This window comes from Tenrec ecaudatus, chromosome 8, assembly GCF_050624435.1.
Source record: "Tenrec ecaudatus isolate mTenEca1 chromosome 8, mTenEca1.hap1, whole genome shotgun sequence".
Classification (NCBI taxonomy): domain Eukaryota; kingdom Metazoa; phylum Chordata; class Mammalia; order Afrosoricida; family Tenrecidae; genus Tenrec; species Tenrec ecaudatus.
The window spans coordinates 24,494,422-24,522,337 of NC_134537.1; the positions used below are offsets into that span (position 1 = coordinate 24,494,422).

The 27,916-nt window shown below is 40.1% G+C and overlaps 1 protein-coding gene across 4 annotated transcripts in view; it reads left to right on the top strand.

The window, feature by feature from the left end:
- The window catches only part of ATP11B (ATPase phospholipid transporting 11B (putative)), a 124,740-nt gene that overhangs the window by 16,046 nt on the left and 80,778 nt on the right, over positions 1–27,916 (top strand). For all 4 annotated transcript variants that reach the window (XM_075556092.1, XM_075556093.1, XM_075556094.1 and 1 more), the window contains exons 2-4: positions 17,997–18,113; positions 25,546–25,635; positions 27,488–27,568. In XM_075556092.1, coding sequence (XP_075412207.1) covers positions 17,997–18,113; positions 25,546–25,635; positions 27,488–27,568 — 288 coding nt within the window. The remainder of the gene's footprint in view (positions 1–17,996; positions 18,114–25,545; positions 25,636–27,487; positions 27,569–27,916) is intronic.

A 27,916-nucleotide genomic window follows, 5' to 3' on the forward strand; every position in this document is an offset into this window, starting at 1 on the left:
TATTTGACTGATGTTGTAAACACTCATTATATTCTGGATTCTGGTCCTCTGTTGGAGGTCTGATTACCAAATGTTTTCTTTCATAATGTGAGCTGTGGTTGCCTAGTTATGTAATTCATATTGATTTCCCACAAGGCTTTAGTAATTTTTACTCAGCATTATTTGTTGCATCAGACCCTTTCCCTGAGGATTCACTTTTACTAAAGTAGATCCTTATTTTTAAAGCAGGGATTCACATGTGGCAAATTCTCTCTTTTGTACTTTAATATAAGGTGACCAGATTTTAACATTGGTAAAGCAGGACACCGTTGATAAAACTCATATCCTGGTGAAATAGCCACATGGCAGCTGAAAACCATATACCCTAGCTTGTCGTGAATTCTTTCCAAAAATCAGGACTTTTTAAAATGCCGCGGGACGTGGGAAAGTTGTTAAAAATTGTGACTGTCCCACCAAAAGCAGGACGTCTGGTCACCTTATTTTAATATCATCATTACTATTGAATGCTAATTTAGCTAGACAGTTCTAGACAAACAGTTACTATCTTTTGACAGGTTGAAGATATTACCGCTTCCGTTGCTTTCTGATGTTTATTGGTGCTGGTGTAAAATGTGTTTTCCATTGAATTGTCATCCTTTGCTAGAAATCTTTTTTCCCTTTGCCACATTGCTTGTTAGATTAGATTGTCCTGGCAGTCTCACTATTTCATGTCTAGATACAGGGTGCTATTTCTGTTTTTCCTGCTTCCCGCTGTTGGCGCCTTCAGCCTGAAGACCCTTCTCTTTCACGCTTACAAACTTGTCAGCTGTTTCTTTCAACGTTGCCGCCCTGCCTCCGTATGAAGGACTCTACCTGACACATATGGCAGCCTCTTTGCCGTCCATGGATTTTCATTTATTTTTCTTTTTTGTCATCTTAGTTTTTTCCCTGATACTTTCAGTGTGATTTTCTTAGTTCTGGTTTTCTGTTTGAAAGATTTCATTTCACTTGGATCCACAGTCAGTATTCATGGAAGCAGCAGTTAAGACATCAAACAGCAAACTCAATCGGGCACGTCTGCTGCACATAACGTTTAGCATTGACAAACCAAGACTTCGTTTTGAGAACTAAGGTGCACCAGACTCAAGCCATGGTCCCTATGAGAGACAAACATTTTCTAGTTCACTGACTCTCTCACCTCGGGAGAAAATTATCCCCTCTTCTGAACTTTTTGTTTAAATAGCTAGGTTTCAATTCCAGGATGTAGTATTTGCATCTCTTCTTAATGTGTATCTGCTTAATTGTTTTGTTCTTTTAAAAAGCAAATCATTCCTTCCATGAGCTCTTGGAAGCTGCTACACTTGGGTTAAGTTCCGAGCTTTGTTTTAGCCGCCTCTGCAAGGCAGGAGTCAGCCTGAGGCCAGCCTCAGCACTGCTCACTGAACCTGACCAAAGAGCCCGTCACACCTCCTTGTCCTGGACTACAGACCACGATTTTCAGCCCCAGAGTCCCACAGGCCCGGCTTCTGCTCCAGAGCCATTTCTCTTAGTTTCAAACCAAAGTATGAGTTCTTACAGGGAGAAAAAGACTCTACCCATCCTTGCTTTTTAAAAGTCCAGGTTCAAAGTAAGAAATTGTATAAATTTAGTCAGAGTTCTTCCATCTTAAATCTGCCTGAGACTGAGGTAAGATTAGAGAATGGTTCAGCCCATTGCCATTGAGTCAGGTCCAGCCACAGCGACCTTGCAGAGCAGAACACTGCGCCAGGTTTCCAGGGCCTAGTCTTGACCGAGACAGTGCCACGTGATCGCTCGCTCTCGGAGCAGCAGCGGCATGGAGTCTTTCAGTTAGCAGCCGAGCCCTAAACCACTGTGCTACCCAGGCTCCTTAGAGAAGGAGCGGGGAGGAATGTTGCGGCCGCTGTGGTATTCAGGATGACAGGATCTTGGAGAAAAAGGAAACCTGTAATCAGTGGTTTCCAAAGTTCCTCAGCTGTGGCCTGTCACCACTCCCATGCTGATACATTGTAGGCACAAGAAGAAGTTAGGTATTGCATGTACTTCAATGTGTGCTGCCTTTGGTAAACTCCGCACACTTAATTTTCAGCTGCATGGAAAATTTTTATTACAGTTTTCAAAGTTTAGATTTTTTTCCCTTTTTGATTCTTGGATGTCCAGAAATTTTTGGACTTTAAAAAAGGTTTATGACTTTGAGATAGAAAATGGAAATTCTAATAGGGTAATTGTCCAGTCTTACTACTTTTATTATGTCTGTAATTAAATTATGACCTACTTTCAATTCTTTAAGGAGCACTGGTGGCATAATAGTTACACAGTAGGCTGCTAACTGCTAGGTAAGCAGTTCAAAACCACCAGCTGCTCCTTAGGAGAAAAGGGGTGGAGCTTTCTTCTCCTGTAGGCAGTCACAGTCTTGGAAACTCATAGGGGGGCAGTTCTGCCCTGTCCTTTGGGGTAAATATGCATCAGAATCCACTCAATGGCAATGAGTTTGGCTTTTAATTCTTTATTCAGAAGAATTTGTTGATTGAATTATATAGGGGAAAATGAGTCTTCTAACTTACTGCTGTTATAGTCAAAATTTTACTCATTTTGTGGTATTTTATATGGTTTACTTTTTGTGCTATGAAAAGGCCTTTGTGTTGTCTTTTGAACATTTTATCAAGCCTTTACGTTAATATTGCCAATATTTAAAATGTGCTGATGATAGATACTCAAACTCCTTTGTTTATATTCAAATCTAAAATCCAAATACAATTTTTCAGATGCTCTCGATCCTTCTTTCTCTCTTCCTTGATTTTTCAGTAGTTTTTTCTGTCCCATAACTTGATCTCTCCGCCCCCCAGATCTTTCACTTCAACCCAAAAACATGCTTATGATTCTCTCACCAGAGGACTCCCTTGCTTTGTCACTCTGCACACATTTCCTTTGCTTCCACTATGGCTTCTTAGCCCCTCACCCCTATTTTTTGTTCCCCTTGGAGCCATGCCATTGTACGCTGACTTCATTCTCTCTAACTCACCTTCACACTAGGTTGGCAGCATCACCAGCTGTGTCTGCATTCAGTGTGAAATCCAGTAGTGTGTGAAAGGGCCCCTTGCAGAAGCTCTCCCTCCCGGGTTTCTGTCTTTTATTCCTTCCCCAGGATGATTTTTCTCCTTCACTCTGATGTGTCCTTAACCTCCTATGTGCATCTAAAGCAGCGGTCCTCAACCTGTGGGTGGAGACCCCTTTGGCAGTTGAACGACCCTTTCACAAGGGTCACCTAAGACCACCGGAAAACACGTTTCCAAGGGTCTTAGGAACCGAGACACAGCAACTCTATCCGTCTCCAGGCGGGTCCGCCCACATGCAGATACATGCACATATGAGTACCCGGCATGAAGAGTTTTACCCATGCTACACCATGCTTCAAGACAAAATTTCATTTATTTGTAATTAGAGATAAATATTTCTCAATATATCATTACATATTGTTTTTGTGATGAATCACTATGCTTTATGTTCAATTTGTAACCATGAAACTACATCCTGCATATCAGATTCATAGTATTGCAATTCATAACAGTAGCTAAATTACAGTTATGAAGTAGCAACAAAAACAATTTTATGGTTGGCTTCACCACAACATGAGGAACTGTATGAAAGGGTCGCGGCCTGAGGAAGGTGGAGAACCACTGATCTAAATGATGACACTAGGAATTCTGTTGCTTATCCATATTTTCCTCCTGCTGTCCTAACTGCAGCCTCACATATATGCTTTACTAGGTTCCAGTCTCAAGCCCAGCCCTCCTTTCTAAGCTCTAAGGTTTGAGTTAAGTGATTCACAATTAGCTGAAAGCTTGGCAGTTCAAACCCACCCAGAGGTGGTTTTGAAGAAAGGTCTACCCTGCACACATAGGGTTCCCATGAGCTGTGCCACAATCAACTCAGAGGCAGTTAAACAAACAAAATCAAGCAAACAGGTATGGTATATTCAGTGAGTTATTAGATATCCATACTGGGTGTCGTGTCCCACATTCACATCAGAAAAATAACTCTGGTTTGATCCTAAATATGTGGATCAAAACCAAACCCACCGCCATTGCGTTGACTCCAACTCAATGTGACCTATGGAGGAGAATAGACCTGCTCCGAGGGTTATGTTTTTATGGGACCAGACAGCCTCATCTTTTGCCCTTGAAGCTGCTGGTGGGCTAGAACTCATGACCTTGTAATTCGCCATCTAACATGTAACCTCTTACAGTACCAGGGCCCCTTAAATAGGTGAGGGCAAGTAGGGAAATTTATAGTACTTAAGGTAATTAAGGCCTAAATCCACTAAGGTTTTATAAACTCCAAGTGGCAGAGACCAAATTAGACATTTATATTATCATTAGTGGTTCTTACATTGATATGGAATTGTAATCTATTATCTGCTTGCCCCTGTCCACCTTAGGTGCACAAAGAAATATAAAGTACCCTAACTTTCATGTGTAGGGAAAATAAATATATTTCTCTCATTTGACTGCATAGTGCTCAAGCATGAGTACACTTGTTTAGTACCACCGAGTCAGTGTTGGTGCAGAATGCGCCACGTGTGACAATGGGGTTTTACAGCTGTTGTCTTTTTGAGAGCAGATTGCTGCATCTTGATGCATACAAACCACCAACCTTTCCATTAGAAGACGAAGCTGTTACTGAGTCACCAGGGCACCTAATCCGATGCTGTGATCATTCAAGGTGCCCTGGTGGCGAAAGGTTAAGTAAGATCTCGCCTGCTAACCCAAAGTTTGGTGCATGGAGCGCACGTCGCGGTTCCACAGAAGGAAGACTTGGTGAGCTGCTTGCAGAAATGGTGTGGCCCAGAAAACCCCTGCGCCCATCACATAGGTCCCTGGGAGTCACACCTGATGACAACAGCTGGGCATTGTGAATGCCATGGCGCTAACGCAGACCGCTAAAATGCAGGTGTCTGGTATTGAGGATGACTGACACACAGGTGGCTTTGTCATTCGTGAGGTGATGTTCCAACATGGTAGACAATAAAGTCTAATCTTCCGTGAAGTTAAATAGTTTTACTCTTGGGAAATTCCCAGGCCCCTCCAAAAGATTTTATAACCTTATTTAAATGGAGGGTTGAGATGATTGTTCCAAAGAGGTTTTTCCCCAACATTGAGTGCCAGGCAGGACACAGAAAGTCACGTGGTTCACAGAACAGCTTTGTTGGTAGCCCTGCCAACATGGTCTTATGCATGCCTCTGGCTTCTCTGCCCGCCTGTCCCTACCTGCTGAGGGTCAATCACACTTCCTCCTGATCAGTGTGAAAATCAATGCTGACCTTGTTTCTGAAATGCTCTCTAGAGATCGGCCTTTCTTCCTTTGGCTTGTTCCCAAAAAGCATTCTTGGCATGGTGGCATCTAATATCTTAGCTGTGAGAGGGAACTGCTGTGTGTTCTAGGGGGACACACTTCGGGAATCAGTCAGAAAAATGATAGGTGGGAAGAAAGGAACACATGCGGCAAAGCGTGTGGGCTTTCAGAAATACTGTTTCAGTAACAGCAGTATTTTGGTTGGTTTGCTGAGTGCAAATGATTGGTACCTAACGGCAATAGGCTCAGAATGCCTACTTTTATTTTACATTAGCACAAGAGTATTGTGGATTTGGAGAAACATTGAAAGTATGGCAAGATGAATGACAGGACATCTGGATTGTGGTTTGTGGGATTGCCAGGAAGTACACAATTTGGGATTTATTGTTATTTATTTAGTAGCTGTTTCTTGTTCAGCCATCTGTAGTGTCTTTGTAGTTGATAACTTTAGTAGTACAATTGGAAGGTACTGTAGAAAAGACGAGGTCGGTTGGCTTATTTTCACTACATGTCTGTAAACACTTGCCTCAGAGTTGCCATCAGATACTGCTACGACATGAAGGACACCTGGATAAGCCATCTTCTTTGCCATTATTATTTATACTTGTGAGGAGAAAAGGAAGAGGCTCAGAAGTTGTTTGGAAGACCCGAGTAGAATTTTTTTAACCCATCTATGTTAGTCTGGGTGCTTTAGAGAAACAAATCCACAGAAACTCATGTATAAGAGAGAGTTTTATATAAAGGTTAAGTGTGTATCAAGAAAACATCCCAACCCAGTGCTGCCCAAGCCCACAAGTCCAACATTAATCCATATGTCTAACACCAATCCACAAAGTCCTCCTCCATCTCACAAAACACACACAATGATGCTGACTGCAAGAGGAAATCCGAGTCAGTGAATGTGTAAACATCGCAGTGCTGGCCGGGGTCTCCACACACCTGTTCCAGCACCCAGGGATGCATGGGGTAGGTCCACGTGGCTTCTCCTTGGGGATGTCTTACAGGAAGTCAGCCTCACAAGCTGAAGCAGGGAACTGCTAAGGCAGCTGCACCCTGGTGCAACCTTCACAAAGCAAAGAGACCTGAGAACTAGAAAGGCGAGGCTCACCAAGCCTTTTATTCCCTTGTCCCTCAATTAACCCCACATGTGTTCATCAGCCAGGTTGACACAATTAACAAACTCATCATCTATTTCTTGTCTAAATACTATAGTTCTAACATTCTGTAATTTGACTCATTCTTTCCCAGCTAACATTCAACTAGAGAGGCAGACCAGAAAAAATCAAATTGAGGGTTCTTGGTTGTAGAGATCCGAAAAGTCCCTTTACCAAGACTTGTGATCTTTAAATTTGATCTTAACTAAAATAACCACAGACATTTATTTTTATAATAAATCCCTCTGTGTTTCCATAACTGGAAACCACCACTCTAGCAAGCAAGGAATATTCAGTATCATAGATCAGTTATGGCCCAATAGGGTACCTAATCCAAAAAAATATATGGTAAGGTCCAAAGTGGATGAAGTCAGTATCTTTGAGACATCTGGAAACCAAACCTCAGCAATCGTACAGCAAAAAGGTTTGACAGAATAAAACAAAGTTAGAAATACCAGAATAAGGTTGCCTACGACTCTCCTTGTGAGACACTAGTAATGCTGGACTTCACCCTCCAGAATCAGTGTTAAAGTTTTTGGTTTTCCATTTAATTATCAATGAATTTAAATTTAATTTGGAAGAAGACATTTGGAAATCACACTCAGTGGTGAAAACTAAGAATTTTATCTATTCAACAAAAATCTAAATGATTCCTCTGTGCCAGGTAGGTGGCACTTGCTATCTTTAAGAATCTTAAAGTCTGGAAAGGGAGGTGATTACACAGACAAGCAAATGCCACTTGGTACAATGGGATCTGTCCTCGGAGTGGAGTGAAGGGTTTGGCTGGGTAGTAAGTGACAGTCCATTGAGAAGGAAACATGGGAAATGAATGGGCTTTGCTGATGGTGTATGCTTGGAGTAAGGAACCCATGTACTAAAGCACCAGCCTGTGACTTGAAAGTTTATAGTTAAAAGTATTATCATTTTTGATGACTGATTCCTGGATTTTAGAATGCTCTGGTTTTATATCACTTGCATATTTCAGGCTCCCAGATAGGCATGACTCCATCTGGGAAAAATAGGTTCTCCCCAAGCAGTAGCACTTTCACTATTAATGTATGTGCTTTGGTGGACTTTCCATGATCTTCAGAAGTGATAGTTTTCACGGGCACAGATTTTCTTCAAGTTGAATTTTGCTCACCACGTGTCCTTTTCTGTTCACAAAGAATGCCAGGCCTCATTTTCTCAGATCTTCATGACCATTCTGTGGTAGTTTGTGGAGAAGGCTGTGGCTGGTTGTGTTTTTAATATACTGCCTTTGCATATATTAGTAAACATCATTGGATCCTTAATACATAAGTAATACATTTTGCTTGCTGCGGCTTCTCTTTACTGTAATCACACTAACCAGTTAGTTGCAGGGAGGAAGAAAGGTCTGGTGGTCTGCTTCTGAAAGGGCACAGCCTTGAAAACCATGTGGAGTGTCATTCTCCTCTGTACACAGGGGTCACCACGAGGCAGAACTGACTCGCCAGCAAGTGCTCTGGACCTTGGTTTTTTTCCCTTGGTAAAGCAAGCACCCACTCACTCACCATGTCAGTATGACAAAACTTTACATAAACTTCAATTAGGGTCTCTGTTTCAATTTTTATGTTGTATTTAAAAGTAAATTTCAGGACATGTATACTGGAGAAGTTTGGTGCACCCTATCAAGCTGGGCTCTGGATAACCTAAAGAGAAAATGGCAGGATTTGAGAGGATATCGAAGCCACTTTATGTAAGTGGTACTTCATCTTGACATCTGAACTTTTCTAGATTTTTCAATAACATTTAAATTATTTCATTTTAACATTAAACTATTTTAAATAAATAATGGTATTCTGAAGAATACAAAATTAGTTCAAAGTATAAAGGTAGAATGGATAAAATGCATATTATATTTCCTGATGGGAAACTAGTTTGAGAAGTTGGGTTTGTTTGTTTTTCTTCACTCATATTTTTTCCTAGTTTTTTTCTACTGAACTTAATTTTTCCCCATTCCTGCTCACCTAATTTAGCTAATGTCTATACTTTAAAAATCAGCAAATTCGTAGAAAATCACACCACTGTTTTTTATCTCCTTTAACTTGGAAAGATCCTTTTATCTTGTAATCATATTTTTATCAACTAATACCAGCAAATCAGTACAATCTTTTCAAGAAAAATATTTTAAATGTATTCTTTCTATGAAACCCACAATTATTTGATTTACTATTAAGTTCCTTATTTCCAAGTAAATACTCTTTCATGCTTATCATAAAATTTAACATTTTGTATGCTAAAAAGGAATAAAGCATCCAAAAGTTAGTATAAATGTCAATAATAACATGAGCACGAATTAAGTTTTTCTGTGTACATATTTTTATAACTTTATAAATATAGTTACATACCATAACACTCACCCATCTTAAGAGTATAAGTTTGATATTGTAAATGTACATAATCATGCAACCTTCATCACAAGTTTTTCAGCACTTTAGAAGTTTTGATGAAATAATTAAGAATAGAAGCTTTTTATATGTTTTACTTTGTTATTGTTGTTAGTTTTGTTTTTCTAAATATGAAATCAAGATAGGTAAATGTGTAGACGGTAACTGGATTAATGATTCCCTGGGGGTATGGCAAGGGAGATTGGGGTGAAATGGGGAACTAATAATGATGTGTACAAGAATGAAGAAAATGTTCTAAAATTGATTGTGGTGATGATTTTGCAACTCTTCATGATGTGATTTGAACTATAGAATTTCATGACATACGAATTATATGCCAGTAAAACTGTTAAAAAGACAGGGCCGGGTGTGGGAGGGTGGCGGGAGGGAAGATTAGAAACTTTGACAAAAAAGACCCGACTTTGAATTCTGGCTACATGATAAAAGATATTATGACTTTTTCAGAGAGAAAAAAAATCATGTGAATGCTTGGAACCCCAGAGAGCAGGTCTACTCTGCCCTCTGGGCTGGCACAAAAACCCATTGCCATTGAGCCAATGACCGCTCTCAGCAAACTCTGTAAGTCAGTTGAACTGCCCCCTCAGGCTTCCAAGGCTGTAATCCATGGAAGCTGACTGCCACAGCTTCCTCCCTCTGGGTTCACACTGCCGTCCTTTGCAGGTAGTAGCCAGTTGCTTAACTCTTGGGCCCTCGGACGCTTTGGCATTAAAGGAACCTCAGTAAATTTCAGTTTTTCCCCTAGTTCACATCTTGAGGCTTCCCTGTTTCATACTGAGCACAGAAGGTGCCATTCCCTGCCCTGTCGACTTCTGAATTGCTCTCGTTTAATTTACATTTGCATGTGTACACCTCAGCATTTTGCTGCATCTTGAACCTTCTTGATCAGTATATTGAACAAATGACACCATAGAAACTTATTTCCAACAAGATTGAAAGAAAAAGCTTTTCTTGGTTAACTCTCACTGACTACTTAGTAAAAAATATATGTCAGTGCCCAGAACATAATGAAAAATCAATCACACTGCCATCAAGTCGTTTCCGACTCATAATGACCCTATGTATCGGATTTCTAAAGCGAGAAATCTGTATGAGTAGATCGCCCTATCTTCCTTCGGAGAAGCAGCTGGTGGTGGGTTTGAATCAACCAATGGCTAGCCCACAGCCCCACCAGGGCATCTTCCCAAGTGTGTAGGGAAACACTTAATACATCTTTACTTAAGGAAATGAAACAAGAAATATAACCCAATGGATATGTAATTTACTAATAACACATAAAGAATTAGTATAGTGTTTAGCACATGGTATTTATAAATATTAGCTGTTATTCTTTTCTAGGCTTTACTCCATATTAAGAATACCATTACTTTTTAATTCTATATTAATATTCTTATTTGGGACAAGTACACCCAAATAAATTGCTGAGATGAATAACATTTCATTTGTGGTGCTTCTCATTTTTATGGCTTACATATAAAACATAGGCTTGCTTTCATGACAACCAGCAAAGTCTTATCATTCATCTTCTCTTTGAATATGTATTTTCTTTCTAGCATTCCTTTTGTTGGTAATGTGTATTGTCCAGTTGACCCTGACTCGCAGTGCCTTGTAGAACTGGCCCATAATGTTTCCTAGGCTGTAATTTTCCCACAACGCCCTTGGTGGGTCTAACAGCCAGCCTTTTGGTTAGCAGCCAAGTGTTTACTCATTGTGCCTCCAGGACTCCTTAGAATGCCTGATAGATGACCTTTATTTGAACATAACCAGGAATAGACGTTTCAACTTTAAATAGTGGCCCATATATCTAGTTTAATCTGTTTTCTCTCCTGACTAAACACAGAAAAGTCTAGATAATAACTCTTTAAAGACTGATGCATAAGTATTGTATTGGACAGGGTTCTCTAGAGAGACAAACCAGATTGCTAGTAATTATATATAAATATATTTATAAAGATTGATATATAATTCAAGAAATAAACCATTAAATTATATACAGATAGCTAATACAAGAAATTAACAGTTAAATTATAAAGCAGTGAGACACTAGCAGTCCTTTAAGGCTTGAGAGCTGCCAGTTGCCAGTCCCCTTCTATAGAGAGAGCTGGGCTATATATACCCAGGCAGCAAACAGCAAGGCAGGTCCCCATCTGTCATCAACTGTCAGTCCCCAGCTCCAGAGATGAACATTCCAATCGTGTGGGCTTAAAGGGACCTCAACTTACAGCGATACAGTCCACAGGCTAGGCATCCCACAGGTAGTGTACCCCTTTAAACTGAGGCACAGAACAACCAAGTTGAGGCTCACCGAGCCATTTATCCCTCTGCCCTTTAGTTAATCCTACTTGTGTTTATCAGCCAAACTGGCACAATAAACTATAGCAAGTATCTTTAGAAATTAATAAAAAATTTTTGACTATGGTCCATTGGCTCAGGAAATCTCTAACAAATTTACCTCTTTCCTCTATATCCTCATTGCCATTGGGTCGATTCTGACTCATTGTGACTTTATAGGACAGAGTAGAACTGCCTCTGTGTGTTTCTCAGACAGTGCATCTTGATGGCCAAAGAAAGCCCAACACATCACCCACTACAGTGCCAGGACTCCTGGTGATGGAGGGCCAGGTGATGTGTCGGGCTGCTCACCACAAGGGCAGCAGTTTAAAACCACCAGTCCCTCCGCAGGAGAAAGAGCAGCTTTCCACTCCCATTTGAGATGCACAGTCTCAGAAACCTGAGGGAACAGCTCTCCCCTGTCCTCCGGGTTCACTATGAGTCGGTATTGACTTGGTGGCGATGGTAGTGAGTGTACATTTTGGTTTCGTTTCTGTTTTTACCTCCTCTGCATTTGGAGCCGTGTCCTTACTCTGACATACATATTTTGGTGATGCTGTTATCTATATGGATTCAGTTTTCAACTTTGGTTTTAATTTTAGTTGCATCTTGTGCCACGTTCTTTTAAATCATTTTAGATTCTATACCATAGAGTTTGAGTGAGAGTCACTCCCAACCCACCCCTTCATGAAACAAACACACAAAACTCACTGTCATTGGGTCGGTGCTGACTCGTAGTGACCCCCCTATAGGTTTTTTGAGACTGTAACTGTTTACAGGAGTGTTTGGTGGTTTCAAACTGCTGACCATGCAGATTACAGCCCAATGATTAACCACTACACCACCAGGGGTCCTCCCAAAACCGAGTTCTTAAAAGCCCAAACTGGTCTGATGATGGCAAACTTCCTTAAACTCTACAATGAAACTGACAGATTATGGAATAAAAACGTAAGCCTACAGTGTGTGATTGTTGACATTCGCCAGGACCATTTTGATGCCCATGCATATCAGCCCTGGTGGCATAGTGGTTACACATTGGGATGCTAGACTCAAGGTCAGCAGTGTGAAATCAGCCACTGGTACATACGTTTAAATGGGTTTTGAATTCTGTATGACTGAGTATAAAAGTTTGTAAATAGTTTAAATCTGTGTGCCTCTGATACCTACATTCTTTCACTTTTACCAGGCATGAAAGTAGAACCAGGATGGCTAAAGAAGCAGTAATTTTGTCTCGGTCCCTTTGCCAGGACAAGATGAAATCAGAGGAAAAAAGAACAGGCAAGCATCAGGAGTTGAGTGTGAATAATGCATAGTTGGGAATGACAACAGTGTAATATGTGCCAAAGGTGTGTGAACCCTGGCTTGTCAGCTTGACCTAGTGATTAGGGAGTTTTATATTTCTCCCTCCCTCCCATAGGAATTGGTACAGTAGTTAAGCTCTTGCCTGCTAACCGAGTCAGTGGTTCAAACTCACGTTCCCAACTCCCGCCCTACCTCCATCACTACACAAGAAAAAGATAGGGCAGTGTGCTTCCATAAAGATGTATAGCCTTGGATACCATTTGGGGCTCTGAGTCGGAAACTACTGAACTGCTGATAAGACTTGCTAGAAAGAGGCAAACTTATGTTTGGACATAATTTCTGATGATAGGTGTTTGCTTCAGTCCGATTAAAGGATGTAGAGGCAGTTAAAATGAAAAGATTCTCTTGGGTCAGTTGTAAGTGTAGAATAGGGATAGGGAATTTGAGGGATGCGATTTTTAAACCTTTTTGGGCTCTTAGAAATCTGATGAGCCCTGTGCGTATTCACATCACAGAAACGCACGTCTATGCAAATATGTACACTGTTTCAGAGATCTGAAGACAATTTACGAACCCTTCTCCTCAGCTGGTGGGACAAAGAAGAGGCTGTCTGCTCCTGGAAAGACTTACAGCCTTAGAGAGGGTTGCAAGGACTTGGCATAACTCAGTGACAGTGAGTGGAGTTGAATTGACTCTGAGTTTTCGTGTGAAGTGACCAGTTTCATGGTGGTGTTTCCATTGGAGCATGGCTTCTTCGTTTTGTCATAGAAAAGATAATGCTAAGAAACTGACCTCAACCCACTGCCGTTAGCAACCCTCGAAGATGTGGAATTGCCCCTGTGGTTGTCGAGGCTGGCACTCCTGACTGCAGCAGAAAGCCTTGTCTTTCTCCCTCTGCACAACTGGCGCTTTTGAACTGCTGAACCTGAGCTTTGCAGCCTGGTGTGGACCCACTGCACCACCAGGGCGCTGTGACAGACACTAGAGAGTTAATTTCCACAAGGGACATTAAGCTGCACTTACATTCAGTGTCTCAAATATAAAATTTATTGTGGGTGTCAAAAAGATCATATGACTTAATTGTAACTTACAAAAAAACAAAATACGTGAGTGTTATATCATCTTCAGAGATAAGGAAATATTTTCTGTTGTTCTTTTGTAGTTATCATCTTAACCTTAATTTGAATTGCGATATTTTCAGTATTACTGAATTTTAACAGTCCAGTCTAATTTAAAATTAGTTGAAAATGAACTGTATTTTTGGACCACTTTACTCTAGCTCCTTGAAATAATTACAAAAACTTTACCCAGTAGAGCTCTGTGGAGAACGATGAACATTTGCTTCCAGAAAACAGATTATGTACATAATGATTTTAGGCATAATACAGGTTGCTATCATTGTTGCTCTATTTGGAATTCTTCGGTTTGTTTTTGTTTCTGAAGATACATATAGTAGTAATAAAAGCCAGTCTTGGTGAGAATTTCACAGACGTGAATAAAATGAAGTTGTAAAGTGTAGTGGTCTTCAGTCTGTCCTTGAAGACCTTTCCTTTAGATATCTCAGGTGTATTTTGGTTTTTGTTTAATTTATCAAAAAGAGCTTACATAGATAATGTGCAACATAATGTTGAAGTAACAACATATTATTAGATCCATCAGTTCCAGAGAGGTTCCATCTGCATTCGTTTCCTGAGTTGCGCTCATGACGCAGTGCTGGTAAAGAGAGTATTGGCAGCAAGCCCATTAAGGGGCAGGGACTGCTGTGTGGGGAGTGTGCTAACATATTACAGAGGGCATGTGCACTAGCCATGTCACGGGCAGTGTAAAGCTTTGGATGCTTGTGACTCATTCTTGTCATTTCTTAGGAGCCACTTAGGTGAACTTTCTAAGAACTTGCTTTGAGAAATATGCCCATAGATAAAAGTCGTAACGAGACTGTTTGCTTGTGGGCTCATTTAGTCACTGAGCTGAAGCATGCTTTCGCTTTCTGGAGTGTATAACAAACCTCGTGATCCTTCGTAGTGCTGAAGCTCAATAATGATTTGTTGAACACTAAATAGTGTATGTCTGTAAAATGATGGTGCCCTCCCAGATAAAGCACTCATTTCCAACTCTCTGTGGAGACCTACCTCTTTCCTCCCCCGAGTTATCACTGAGCAAATTGTGAAAGGAGGAAAAGAAATATGCATGCCACCATGTTTTTTCAAAGAGGGTTTTGAAACCAGGCATAATGACAAATTCACATCTACAAGGTGGGGTCACCACTCACTATTGCAGATGTTAGCAAAGCAGGGTTGAAAATCATAGAACTTTAAATTAGATGAACAAATAAAATGAATAAAGATCATGCTTCTGGTAAAAAGTAAAAGCACATCTAATTCGCTGAGTTTCATACTAGCTGTTTTCCACAACCTCAAAATGAAAATCTTAAGCTAAGAATATTTCAATGGAAAACCATACATTGCTTACGACACCATTTTTAATCTTCTGATGTACTAAACAAGCTTTTCAGGTAATAGGCATTTTTTTAACTCTCTGTAAGAAGTCTGATGGCATAGTGGTTATGACTTGGACTACAAGCCAAAAGGTCAGCGGTTCAAAATCACCAGGAAAACACCGGGCTTTTTACTCCCGTAAACAGTTATAGCCTCAGTAACTCACAGGAGCAGTTCTAACCTGCGTGTAGGGTCACGATGAGTGGACATCAACTCGAAGTCAGTGAGCGTGTTTACTACCTGTGTATGTCTATGCTTAATGGAAACTTTGCAGGGATGCGGAGCAACCAGACTATTTGCTGAATTAGAGTCCTATCTTAGGAATAGCTCAGATTGGATCATCATAACAGGATAAAGAAACCAATGCCACAGACTTGCTTCCAGTTCATAGTGACCCTATAGAATTGCCTCATAGTGGTTCGAGGGCTGGGAATCTACATTTTTTAAATCATTTTATTGGGGGTTCATACAACTCATCAGAATCCATCCATCCATCCATTGTGTCAGGCACATTTGTACTTTTGTTGCCGTCATCATTCCAAAACATTTTCTTTCTACTTGAACCCTTGATATTTTCCCCCTCCCTCATTAACCCTTGATAATTTATAAATTAATATTATTTCATCATGTCTTACACTGACCGATGTCTCCCTTCACCCATTTTCTGTTGTCCATCCCCCGGAGAGGAGGTTATATGTAGATCATTGTGATTGGTTCCCCCTTTCTCCCCCCACCTTTACCTTACCTTCTTGGTATGACTGTTCTAAATACTGGTCCTGAGGGGTTTTATCTGTCCTGGGTTCCCTGTGTTTCTAGTTCCTATCTGTACCCATGTACATGCTCTGGTCTAGCCAGATTTGTAAGGTAGAATTAGGGTCATGATAATGGTGGGGAGGAATCATTAAAGAACTAGAGGAAAGTTGTATATTTCATCGGCACTATACTGCACTCTGATGGACTCATCTCCCCACGACCCTTCTGTGAGGGGATGTCCAATTGCCTACAGATGGGCTTTGGGTCTCTACTCTGCACTCCCCCTCATTCACAATGATACGATTGTTTGTTCTGGGTCTTTGATAAGACTGAATCTTCATGGGAGCGGATAACCCCACCTTTCTCCCCAGGACAGATCGTGGGGTTAAACCTTTCATTTAGCTGCTGAGCGCTTTGACCCCCATACCAAAGGGGCTCCTCTCAGTTTATGAATACTAAGTAATTTCTTAAAAGGTCAGTTATGCTTAGTAATTGGAGAATATCAAGTTTAGTTGACCTTTTAGTAACTTACGTTAAAACAATAATATAACAAATATTTTTTTGAGTCATTTGTCTATTAGAACCAAAGAAAGGTCTTAAATTTGGGAATTCCCTTTCAGCTTGTCAGGTAGTTCCTGAGATTGACAAAAGGGTGTGTGACACCGTGGAAGAGAGTGAAATGTCACTGTATCTGCCATCCGTGAAAGCTTTTCCACCAGGAGTGATGACTGACATGTGCTTTGAGAGCCGCTCTTGTGAATCTGGGACCTGAGTGGGGGCGTATGGTAATAGCATATCATCTTACAGCCCAGGGGGTCACCTGAACCCTAACTGGTACAAACACATGACGGTGAGGAATGAAGCCCGGCAAGACCTTGCCCATGGCATGTTAAGTCCTTTGGGTAAAAAGCTCTTGGAAACTAAGCTGATGTAGATGTGGGCAGTGAGGGTAGATACCCACTTTAGCCATAGCTGCACAAGACGACATCCACATTGCCGAGGAGAAATGTATATCTGAGGAGAAAGACAAGGAAGCCACCGGGAAGAAAGGGAAGGGATGTAGCAGGGAGAGAACCCTTGTCCTCAGACGTAACGCTGGGCCTCTTGTATGGTTCTTATTTCTTCCAGTGGCATATCTGACAGTATGTGGTCCGTTCTTCATTTTTATGAGCCTAATTAGATGATATGTAAAGGGAGGGGAGAAAGACAAAGCTTGACTCTTAGGTGAATTGAGTATATAATCAAGGGGGGGGGAACTCCACCCCCCCCCAAAAAAAAATTGGAATTTTTCCCCCCAAAGCTATGTATTTAAGTTTTTTTTACACAACAGTCTTATCACCTTCAACGTACTTTTTCTCCATTACACTTAGTACAGTTGTCAAAATCGGAGAGTCCATTCTTGGAAACATTTTTCAAACTCATCTTTTGGGTGGCTGGCAGCACCTCCCTCATTTATTTTCTTCACCTCTTCTGTGTCATCAAATCGCTGTCCTTTCATGTCCTCTTCATTTTCGGAAACAAAAAGAAGTCGCACGGAGCGAGGGCAGGTGAGTCAGGTGCGTAGGGCAAGAAGGGCATGCTGTTTTTTGCCGAAAACTGGCACACTGAGATGACTGCATGAGCAGGTGTATTGTCATGGTGGCAAAACCAGTCTACCACAAATCGGGCCTTTTTTTGGGTCAGAGACTGTTACACAATCTTTTCAGAGCCTCTAAATAGAAAGCTTGATTAACAGTCTGACCTGGTGGAATGAACGCCAAGTCAACAATTTCGCCCATTATGAGAAGTTGATGAACGTCCAGAACAAGATTTTTCATCAATTACCATTTCACCATTTTTAAAACGAGCACTGGAGCTTTCCCCACAGCGCTGATAGCTGCACACTGTTCTCTTAAGTTGGCCGTCACAAAAAAGGGATGAAGCAACACTGCTCACTGTGACCAGAGAGAACCTTCCCAGGTGATGCCAATGGGTGCACCGACTCAGAGCAAGTTGCTGGATGCTCGCCCAGCAGGAAAACGGCATACTATGAACGCTCTGCCCAGAGCAAATCCGTGTGTGTGTGTGTGTGTGTGTGTGTGTGTGTGTGTGTACAATCTTGACCGATTAAATAAAACCAAGTATTAAAGAATCATAACTACTAACCTTGCTGATTGGTGTCTTGTTTTCCTTTTTCTGTGTCTTAGGGGTTTGACCCACCTCATCAGAGTGACACAAGGACTATTTACATAGCCAACAGATTTCCTCAAAATGGCCTTTATACGCCGCAGAAATTCATAGATAACAGGATCATTTCCTCTAAGGTAAGGATGAACATTTTTGCCATGAAAATTAAAAATGTATGTCATTTTATTTTGAATGGTAATTTCCTATTTGTGTTCTAATGTGCTCCTGTATCCTTAAAATTGTAAGAAGTAGAGGTTGATGGATTTGTCTTAAAGGTGTGAATTTTTCAAACTAATTGTCAGATGTTGAGATCAGGTACCCAAATGCCATAAAATGTTCTTATTTTCACTTAAAATGGCCACTGGCTTAAGCACTGGCTGCTTTTAACAGCCCTATAAAACATTGTTAGATCAATCTTACACAGTATTTATAGACTCATAATATCTGTTTCTCTGACTGAAATGCGAGTAAGCGGCTTAGACTGAAGTTGGAACGCCGTTCTTTCTGGCTGCAAAGCTCATATGAAATCTTATCACTCTTCTGTGAGTGTTTCATGGTATTGCCTGCCTCTTCTTTATTCTTCCTTGTTTCATTTCTGCATGGCTTTTGTTTCCCTTTCAGATATCCTAGTATGTTTTAAAATGAAAGATTGTCGAGGAGCCCCGCCCCAACAAACTTCTCATGGTGGAGATGTTTTCTGCACCGTCTAGTATGATCACCATTAGTCACATCGTGTTCCAGAGCCCTTCAAGTGTGGCTCGTGTGGCTGGGGGCCTGAGTTTTTAACATTTTATTTTATCTGATTTAATTATTTAAACTTAAATGTCAATAGCCACAGGTGGCCAGCAGCTACCTTACTGGGCAGTGTAGTTACAGAGAATACCGGAGTAAAAGGGTGTAGAAAGGGTTCTTTGATCATAGCTCGTTGTTTTTATGCCTCTTGAGCATCTTTTGGCTCCTTCTCCCTCTTCCAGAACAACTAAAATGTTTCTCTAATCCTGACCTTGTCTTTCTCTAAAATAGCGGTTCTCAACCTGTGGTCCGCAACCCCTGTGGGGGTCAAATGACCCTTTCACAGGGGCCACCTGATTCATCACAGTAGCAAAATAACAGTGATGAAATAGCAACGACAATAATGTTATGGTTGGGGGTCTGCACCACATGAGGAACTGTATGACAGGGTTACGGCCTTAGGAGGTTGAGAACCACTGCTCTGGGATGTTGTTTTAGGCTGGAAACTTCTTTGCCCTCTATCTTTTTTACCCCTGCCCTCACACTGTTACACCTGCCCCATCCCCATTAGTAGCGTCTCTCGGGGGCACTGGTTCTAACGTAAAAGGTGAGAAGAGGAAATAATCAGAAGCCAGGTGATGGGAGGGTTCCAGACTGGCGACACAGTTTCTTACAAATTATGCAGGAAGCAAAAATCACTCTAGCAATTATAAAGGTTTGGGTTTTTTTTAACATGGGAGATAATTTACGCATAATGAAATTCACCAACATTAAGTGTATGATTTTAATGTTCTTTGACAAGTTTGTAACATGTGCCCACACCACAGTCAAGAGACAGAACCGATCTGCTACTCCAGAGTGTTCTCTCAGCGCCTGGGGAGCCAGCCCTCCTTCCTTCCCTCCGACACTGGTAACTGCCGACCCTGTGCTGCTATTTCCAAAATTACATAGACTGACCTACCAGTGTCATTCTCGTGTGCCACCCTCCCGTGACTTAACGTGATGCTTTCAAGATTCCTCTCTGTTGTTGCACGCAACAAGTCAGTAGTGCGTGCCTTTTCATGGATGGTTATTGTACAGTTTTACCTCAATTTCTTTACCCATTTCCAATTGGTAGGCAACTAGTGTTGCTTCTAGTATTTGGGTGGTAACAATAAAGCTTCTGTAAACAGTCACAGTTGTTGGTGTGGGCATACATCTTATATTTTCTTATATAAAAAACCAAGGAGTGGGACTACCGAGTTGATTTATCGAGTGTTTTATTAAGAAAAAGCCAGACGACTTTCCCAAACAGCTGTGCCATTTTGCATTCCCATCTCCAGTGCACGAGCTCTGCTTCCTCGCCACCCTTGACAACGCCCGGGCCAGTGCATCGGTTTCCAACCACACTGCCTGTAGTAGTTGAGCCTCATGGGGGTCTGGTTTTCATTTTCCTGATGATGAATGAACTCTATCTCGGCAGCAGTCATCCCCTGGATCTAGGGGCTTTCCCAGTTCAGGGACCCCAGGTTCAAAGGACACATGGTCCAGGCTCTTCTTTCTGGGTGGTAGGAAGCCCCTTCACATGAGGTATTTTTTATTTGTGATGTGTGATTAGAGTTTCGGTTCATGTTTTTGTACTTGGTTGTCCAAATTATCGAGCACCACATATTAAGAAAACTCTCCTTTTCCCACTTGTGTACATTGGCATAGGTGTTGGACATAAATTGGAGACATTTGTGGAACTGGTTTTGGACTTTGTATTCTTCAAATCCATTGCTTTATGTGTGTTCTTGTGCCAACTTGCTTGATTACAGAAGCTTTAATAGTAAGTCATGAAATCAGTCTAACGCCTCCAACTTCTTCAAAATTGTATTGTCATAGCTAGGCTTCTTCATTTCTTAGAATCTGCTATCAACTTTTTACATAAAAAGCCTGCATGTAGTTCATATGTTATCATATCATTTTGGAAAGAATTGACATTTTAACAATAGTCTTCATGTAATTCATTACATGATGTATCTTTCCATTTATTTAAGATCACTTTATTTTCTCTCAACAATATTTTATGGTTGTCGATGTACAGGTTTTTCAAACTGTGCCAAATGTATCACTAAGTCTATTTCTTATTTTTGATGCTATTATAAATGGTCTTATTAAAATTTCACTTTATGTTTTATGGGCCATTTTTAATAGAAATATAATTGCTTTTCTTATACTGGCCTTGAACTCTGGGTTCCAGCTAAGCTCCCTTTTTACTTCTTAGAGCTCTTTTGGATTCTTTAGAACTTTTGTATGCACAGTTGTGTTATCTGTCCACAGAAACAGTCTTACTTCTTCTTCAAGCTCTAAACCTGTTACTTCTTTTTCTTGACTTGCTGTATTGGCTCAAATCTTAAATAAAATGTTGACCATGAGTGTTATAAAGGAACATCCTTGCCTTGTATCCAGTCTTAGGGAGAAAGCATTTTTCACAGTGTATGTTAACCATGGGTTTTCTGTACATGTTATTTTTTTAATCAAGTTAAAAGAGTTCCCTTTTTCTAATTTGTTGAATTTTTTCTCAAGAATGATTTTGCAATATTGTAAAATGCTTTTTTCTGTGTATTTGTTGAATTGATGTTCTTACTTTTTAAGCTGTTGATGGTTAATTATATCCATTGATTTTTGTTGGTGGTGCTTACAGTGTTAAACTAACTTTTTATTCGTGAAATAAGTCTCCCTTGGTCATGTTGTATTATCACATTTATAGTGTTGGATTTGTTTTGCTAATGACTTTGTGAGGGATTTTTGTTGATGAGAAAGAATGTTCTCTGGTTTTATTTTCTTATAGTACCCTTATTTTTATATCAAAGCAGTGCTAAGCCTTATAAAATGATTTTAGAAATGTTCCTACTTTGATTTTCAGGAGGAGTTTGGCACTATTTCTTAGATTTTTGGTGGAATTTTCTAGTAAAGCTAGCTAAGGCCAGAGGTTCTGTTAGATTTCTCCGGTGGGAAATACCTTGGTTCTTGGCTTCACACGAGAAAGAATTCGCGCAGAAGCCTGGTTTGTGATCCAAGTGGGTTTTTATAAAGGACAGAAAAAGCTTGAGGCTGTACAGTCACTGAGCACATGCACCCTCGGGGCACTGCGCACCCACAGCGGTGGTCTGAGGCCAGAGAGAGACCGCAGCACAGCCAAGCAGGAGGCGCAGGAGTGGCTGGAAAAGAGGGCAGTGGTCTCCAGGCTCCGGCCTTTAGGGCCCTCCCTTGGCGGGCGTGGTCCACGGTACTGGTTGACCCCATTGCTGAATTACGCTCACCTGGCCTAGTTTGAGCCAACCCAGGTGTACCGCCCCCCTGGCTAGGGCTTGAATTTGTGCATGCTGCATTGGCTTCCAACCTCCTATAAGGGGCCTTTAGGCATGGAGAGGAGCAACCCCCTATCCTGCCACTTAACAGTTCCTTATGGAAAAGTTTTTAAACAAAATTTGTGTTTTTTCTTATGTAACAGCATTTAAAGTTATTTTCTTTCTTGCATGATCTCTGGTATTTTGTGCCTGTCAGGTAATTTTTCCTTTTCATCTAAGTTGTTGAATGTATTTGGTAGAAAATTTTGAATTTAAATGTGTTTCTTTCCCTTTTTTTCCCCAATCATTTTATTAGGGACTCATACAACTTCTATCACGATCCATACATACAGACATCAGTTGTGTAAAGCACATTTGTACCTTCATTGCCTTCATCATTCTCAGAACATTTGCTCTCCACCTAAGCCCCTGGCATCAGATCTTCATTTTTTTCTACCCTCTCCCTGCTCCCACCTCCCTCATTGAATCCTTGATAATTTATATATTATTATTTTGCCATATCTTGCCCTGTCCAGTGTCTCCCTTCACCCACTTTTCTGTTGTCCGTCCCCTAGGGAGGAGGTCACATGTAGATCCTTATATTTGGTTGCCCCTTTCCAACCCACCCTCCCAGTATCGTCACTCACACCATTGGTCCTGAAGGGATAATCTGCTCTGGATTCCCTGTATTTCCAGTTCCTATCTGTACCAGTGTAGATCCTCTGGTCTAGCCATATTTGTAAGGTAGAATTGGGATCATGATAGTGGGGGAAATTTAAGTTCCTTATGCTTCTCGAATCTAGGAGATTTAGTGATCCCCCACTTTCATTCCTTAAATTGATTGTTTCTTGTTCTCTGCCTTCTTCTTGTTTCTTCGGGCTAGCAGTGTGTCAGTAGTATACATCTCTTCAACAGAGCAGCTTTTGGTTTCATTGGTTCCCTGTTGTTTGCCTGTTGGTTCCCTGTTGTTTGTCAGCACTGAATCAACAGAGACAGAGTGGATGTGGTTATCGTAATACACAGCAAGGTTTCTGTAGTAATCAAAGCAATCTGTCTTGTGTGGACTTATGGCATTGGCTACTTAGCCACAGTGTCCCTAGGAGTGAAATACATGGTAGACTTACTAAATATTTATGTGATCTATACAGGTGGAAGAATGCTAGATCAGGTGAACAGCAGAACAGATAGTCACGACCACTCAATCAATTCCCAGACCTGAGCCAGTTTACAGACCCACACCACTTGAATGTGGGAATGGCCAGGTCCCTTTGAAGGAGGACCCTGCTACATCACCAAAGGTTTATACTGTTAGTCGTTCTAGCCTCCCCAAAGGGACCCTTGTGGCCTTTCACAAGAGTGACTGCTCATTGGGGGAAAGGAAATAATGAGACTTCTCGGGGATTACTGGACACTGGCTCTGACCTGACACCAATTCCAGGAGACCCAAAGTGTTTCGAAGGCCCGCCAGTAAGTGTTTTGTTATTATTCACTTAAAAATATTTTAAGTGTTAAGATAGATATACAGCAAAATATATATCAGTTCAACTACTTCTGTTTGTGACATGGATGGTATTTTTCAGTTGTGAGCCATGCCCACTCTCCTTCTCCGAGTTGTTCTTGTCTCATTAACATACACTCACTGCCCCCAGGGCTATAGCTGATCTTTAGAGTTATTGTTGTGGATGAGGGAAAAGCATAGTGCTCAAAGCAGACACAAAAGAGATTTCCTCTAAAACTCTGCTTTCTCATAAAACCCATAGGCTATTGTGCTATTAAAAACAAAACAAAAAACAAACTCATTGTCATTGAGTGGACCCTGACTCACAATGAGCCGATAGGACAGTAGTACTGCCCCTGTGAGTTCCTGAGACTGCATCCTTACAAAAGTTGAAAGCTTCATCTTTCTTCCGAAGACTGCCCCGTGGTTTCAAACTACTGACCTGTTGATTTCTAGCAATTCTATTTGGGTCAGAGCATGGACTCTTTGTTTGAAGGCATATTGTCTTATTTCATGAAAATTCCACATACATTTAAAATGATGTATAATCTGCAGTTTGTAGTGTAGTTTTCAATAAATGTCAATGATGCTGAAGTGTTTTATGGGATCATTCAAAGCTTCCAACATCTTCCTGATCGTCTTCTTTTGTTCCATGTTTCTGGGGGTTGTTAAAGTCGCCAGTCCTAATTGAGATTTGTTTCTCCTGTTAGTTCTGTCAATGATTTCCTTCTTGAAATTTGAGCACAGTCATTAGACATGTATTCATATATGTATATTAAAATTCCTGATGATTTTTTACTATTTTAGATTATGTGTCTCTCGTAACCCCCCTTAGTTTATAATTTTTCCATTTTAAATGAGAACAGCCGTGCCTTCTTTCCTGTCGTCACTCCTTGCAGGGTGCAGTCTTTTCCAACCTCTTCGTTTCAGCCTCGTCGTGCTTTTGTTTTTTGTAGACCATGGATTGTTGGTTCTTGATCTGATATTTATCGACTAGCATTTCTGCCATTGTTTGAATTTTTAGGGCAGTTGTGATTATTGATAAAATCAAGACTTCTGTTCTGGTCTTTGTCTCTTTTGTCAGTATTTCGTTTTTCCTCCCTGCTGTTCGTGTCTCTCAAATCTTTTTAGCCTCTCTTTTTAACTTCTGTATTAGCTTTTAACTCTGTGTTGTTGCGTTATATTTTAATGGTTGCTCTAGGGATTACAATTTGCATTCTGAACTTCGATCAGTCTCCTTAGAATTAATATTAAATATGTCTAATAGAGAAAATTCCAGGTATATTTCCATTTAGTTTCCCACATGTAGGTTCATTATTATCACCCATCTTCAGTCTATTTCCATCAATACAATCCTACAATATTTGCTTAAGTAGTCATATTTCTTTTAACGCTATTAAGAGAAAATTAAAAATATATAATATTCTGTATTTATTCACATGCAAGAAGACTTTGAAAGTTTGTGGGAGATTTCCATTATCTTGCTATTCCATTTTTTTCATGAAATTTTGTTTGAAAACTTCTTATATTTACCTTTTCTGGTAACTTAATTACTTATAATTCCACATTCTCATGCTTTTAATTTGACTGATGTCCATTTTTACAGTAAAATGTGAGATTTTTTTTTACCAGGAATGCTGTTTTATTTATAAAAGACTATCTCTAGCAGAAGCTATTATAGACATTTTAATAATAGAAGTTTAAAAAATTGCCAACCTGCTAAACAATCTCAACAGAGAAATATAAAACTATTTTTAAAATGGTAATTCTAGACACAAAGAATATAAATATTGAAGTGAAAAAGCATAATTACCAATAAATAGTAAAATAAATGAGAAAGGGGGAGTAGAAGAGAAGTCCTGAGATTCTAGAAACCAGATAAATGCCTTTTCATAATGTCAAGAGTTATATGAAGTCTGTCCAATGATTTAATAAATCTGACTTTACTTTTGCTATTATATCTATGTAGTAAGTGTTTTTATTTAAATATTAACTTGTTGATCTTCTCCTCCTTCCTTTTTTTTCTAGTATACTGTGTGGAATTTTGTTCCAAAAAATTTATTTGAACAATTCAGAAGAGTGGCAAACTTTTATTTCCTTATTATATTTTTGGTTCAGGTAAGTTTTTCATTTAATAGATTGCTAACCGTTTATAAATTGGGTCTCAAAAATGTATTAGATGAAGGGAAAGTACTTCTCAAACAGAGGGCGCCATAGCAGACTGCAGCAGGCGTGCCGGGTTTCTGCATTCAGAATTCCTTAGAGCGTCTTATTTGGGAATGTGCAGTATGACTCTCCTAGAGGGAAAATACAGGATGCATTGTGTTCTAAAACATTTGACTCAGGACTTTTTTCTTTTCTTTTTCTGTAGTCCTTCACTTATTATCTAGATTTCTAAGAAATTAGCCTGTGAAGTTTAAGGTTATCTGGATTTCATTTCATCACTGATGTGCCATAGAACAAAAAACTCTAGTCTAAGCCAAGAACATGATGTACTGTCTTTCAGATATTCTGCCTCTGAATAGAAATATGTTGGCTTTTAGTGTAAATACTGGTTTGGGCACATTTCTACTTATGGACTCTCCTTTTTACAAAGTAAATTTATCTTTATCTTGGATCTACGTTCATGAAGACCCATTCGTATAGATTCTTTGTTAAGGGAATCATTTTCTTATTAGAAGTTGTTTCAACAACATGGTAATTTTCCAAGTGTGGGAATTTTTGTTTGTTTGTTTGTTCCTGGGGGGGGGGGGTGTGCGTGGAAGTGTGGCTGGATGGAACCAGGAATATTTATAGCATTGACTACAGAATAAACTAAGTGACTTTCGTAGAATTTTTGGAATTGATCTTATAGCTAGTTTTTAATGTCAAAATACCAAGAAAACAGCCTATGGAAGGTAACCATGAACCGAGATGTAAAAATAGGAATTTGTCATTTTCTTTTAAAGATACTGTCCTCTGATTATACCGCAATAATGCATGGACAGCTTCTTCACCCTGTCACTGAGTTATTGTATAATCCCTGAACTTTTCTCTCACAGGACTTGAGATTTTAAAATAAATGCCCCCCACCACCACCTGTGAAGTAATTATGCCAAATGTCTAGGAACCATTTACTGTTTATTTTTTGTTTTGTTTTTTAATTGCCTTCCTTTATGAACGGAGAAGGCATTTCTGGTTTTCTACCACTAGAAAAGCAGGCTGGTTTTCTCAGAAACGTGAGGAATTTATACCAACCTTATCCACACCGTGAGCATGCATTTGTGAAATCACTAGCTGGGCTCAGGAATCCAGCCTGTTGGTGGAACACAACAATTTAATTGGGTTACACAGAATAAAGGAGCATCAGGAATCATGAGAATATTCTAACTAGCCACCTTGGATTACCACAGATATTTCATTGCTTCATCATATTTGCTGAAACCTCAAGTATGTGATTTAGTTGATAACTACAAATCATTGTCTGAGCTGTACCCATCTGCCTCTGCTGGGTGTAACAAAATCACTTGTAGAGAAAAAACACTTTTTCTAATCTCATTCCTAGTGTTTCTCTTTAGCGCTAAATTAATCTTGTCTTGCAAGGTAGAAATGTTTGCTGACTACTTTTTCAGCATTTATCGAGATCTGTAAAGAACCATGATGTGAAACCTGAGCTCTGGTAGCTTAACTCAGGCAACCAGAGGACAACCTCAGGTTCAAATTCCCTACCTGTGAAGAAAGCCATGACTGAGTTAACTCTAGTTACATACGTAGGAAGCCAGCAGTGGTTTAAATACTCTACCAGCCCCATATAATAGCCAAGAAAGTGAGCTACGTGTGGCACAGGGTCTCCTTGTATGTTTTACAGTGGGTACAATATGCATGTTTGTGTACTGTTCTTGACATTGTCAGGATCGCCCTAAATTTGAGCTATTAGTGGTGTGACATGTAATACAAAAATGGAATTCACTGTATTATTTCTTTTGTGCAGCTCATGATTGATACACCTACCAGTCCAATTACCAGTGGGCTTCCGTTATTCTTTGTGATAACAGTAACCGCCATAAAGCAGGTATGAGAGCCTTCCTATTGCTGGTTTCCCCCGGTCCACTAAGAAGTTGTTAAATATTTCCTCTTTAAAGGAGCATTGATGGTGGTAAAAATTTTAATTTATTATAATGTATTGTGGTATAAATTTAATTTATTATAAGTATAATTTCTGATAATTTCTGTAATAAAGCAGCAAACCTATTGAAATTGCGTGTGGTAAAACAAGACTGAGTTAATAACTGTATTTCAGATGCCTGTATCTTCGTTTTCCCAAAGTGGGTGGTAACCACCCCTGAAGGGGGCGGGGTGCTGGCATGATCTGGGGTCTGCAAAAGCAGATGCCTACGCTTTATCTTGGATTATGGGCTAG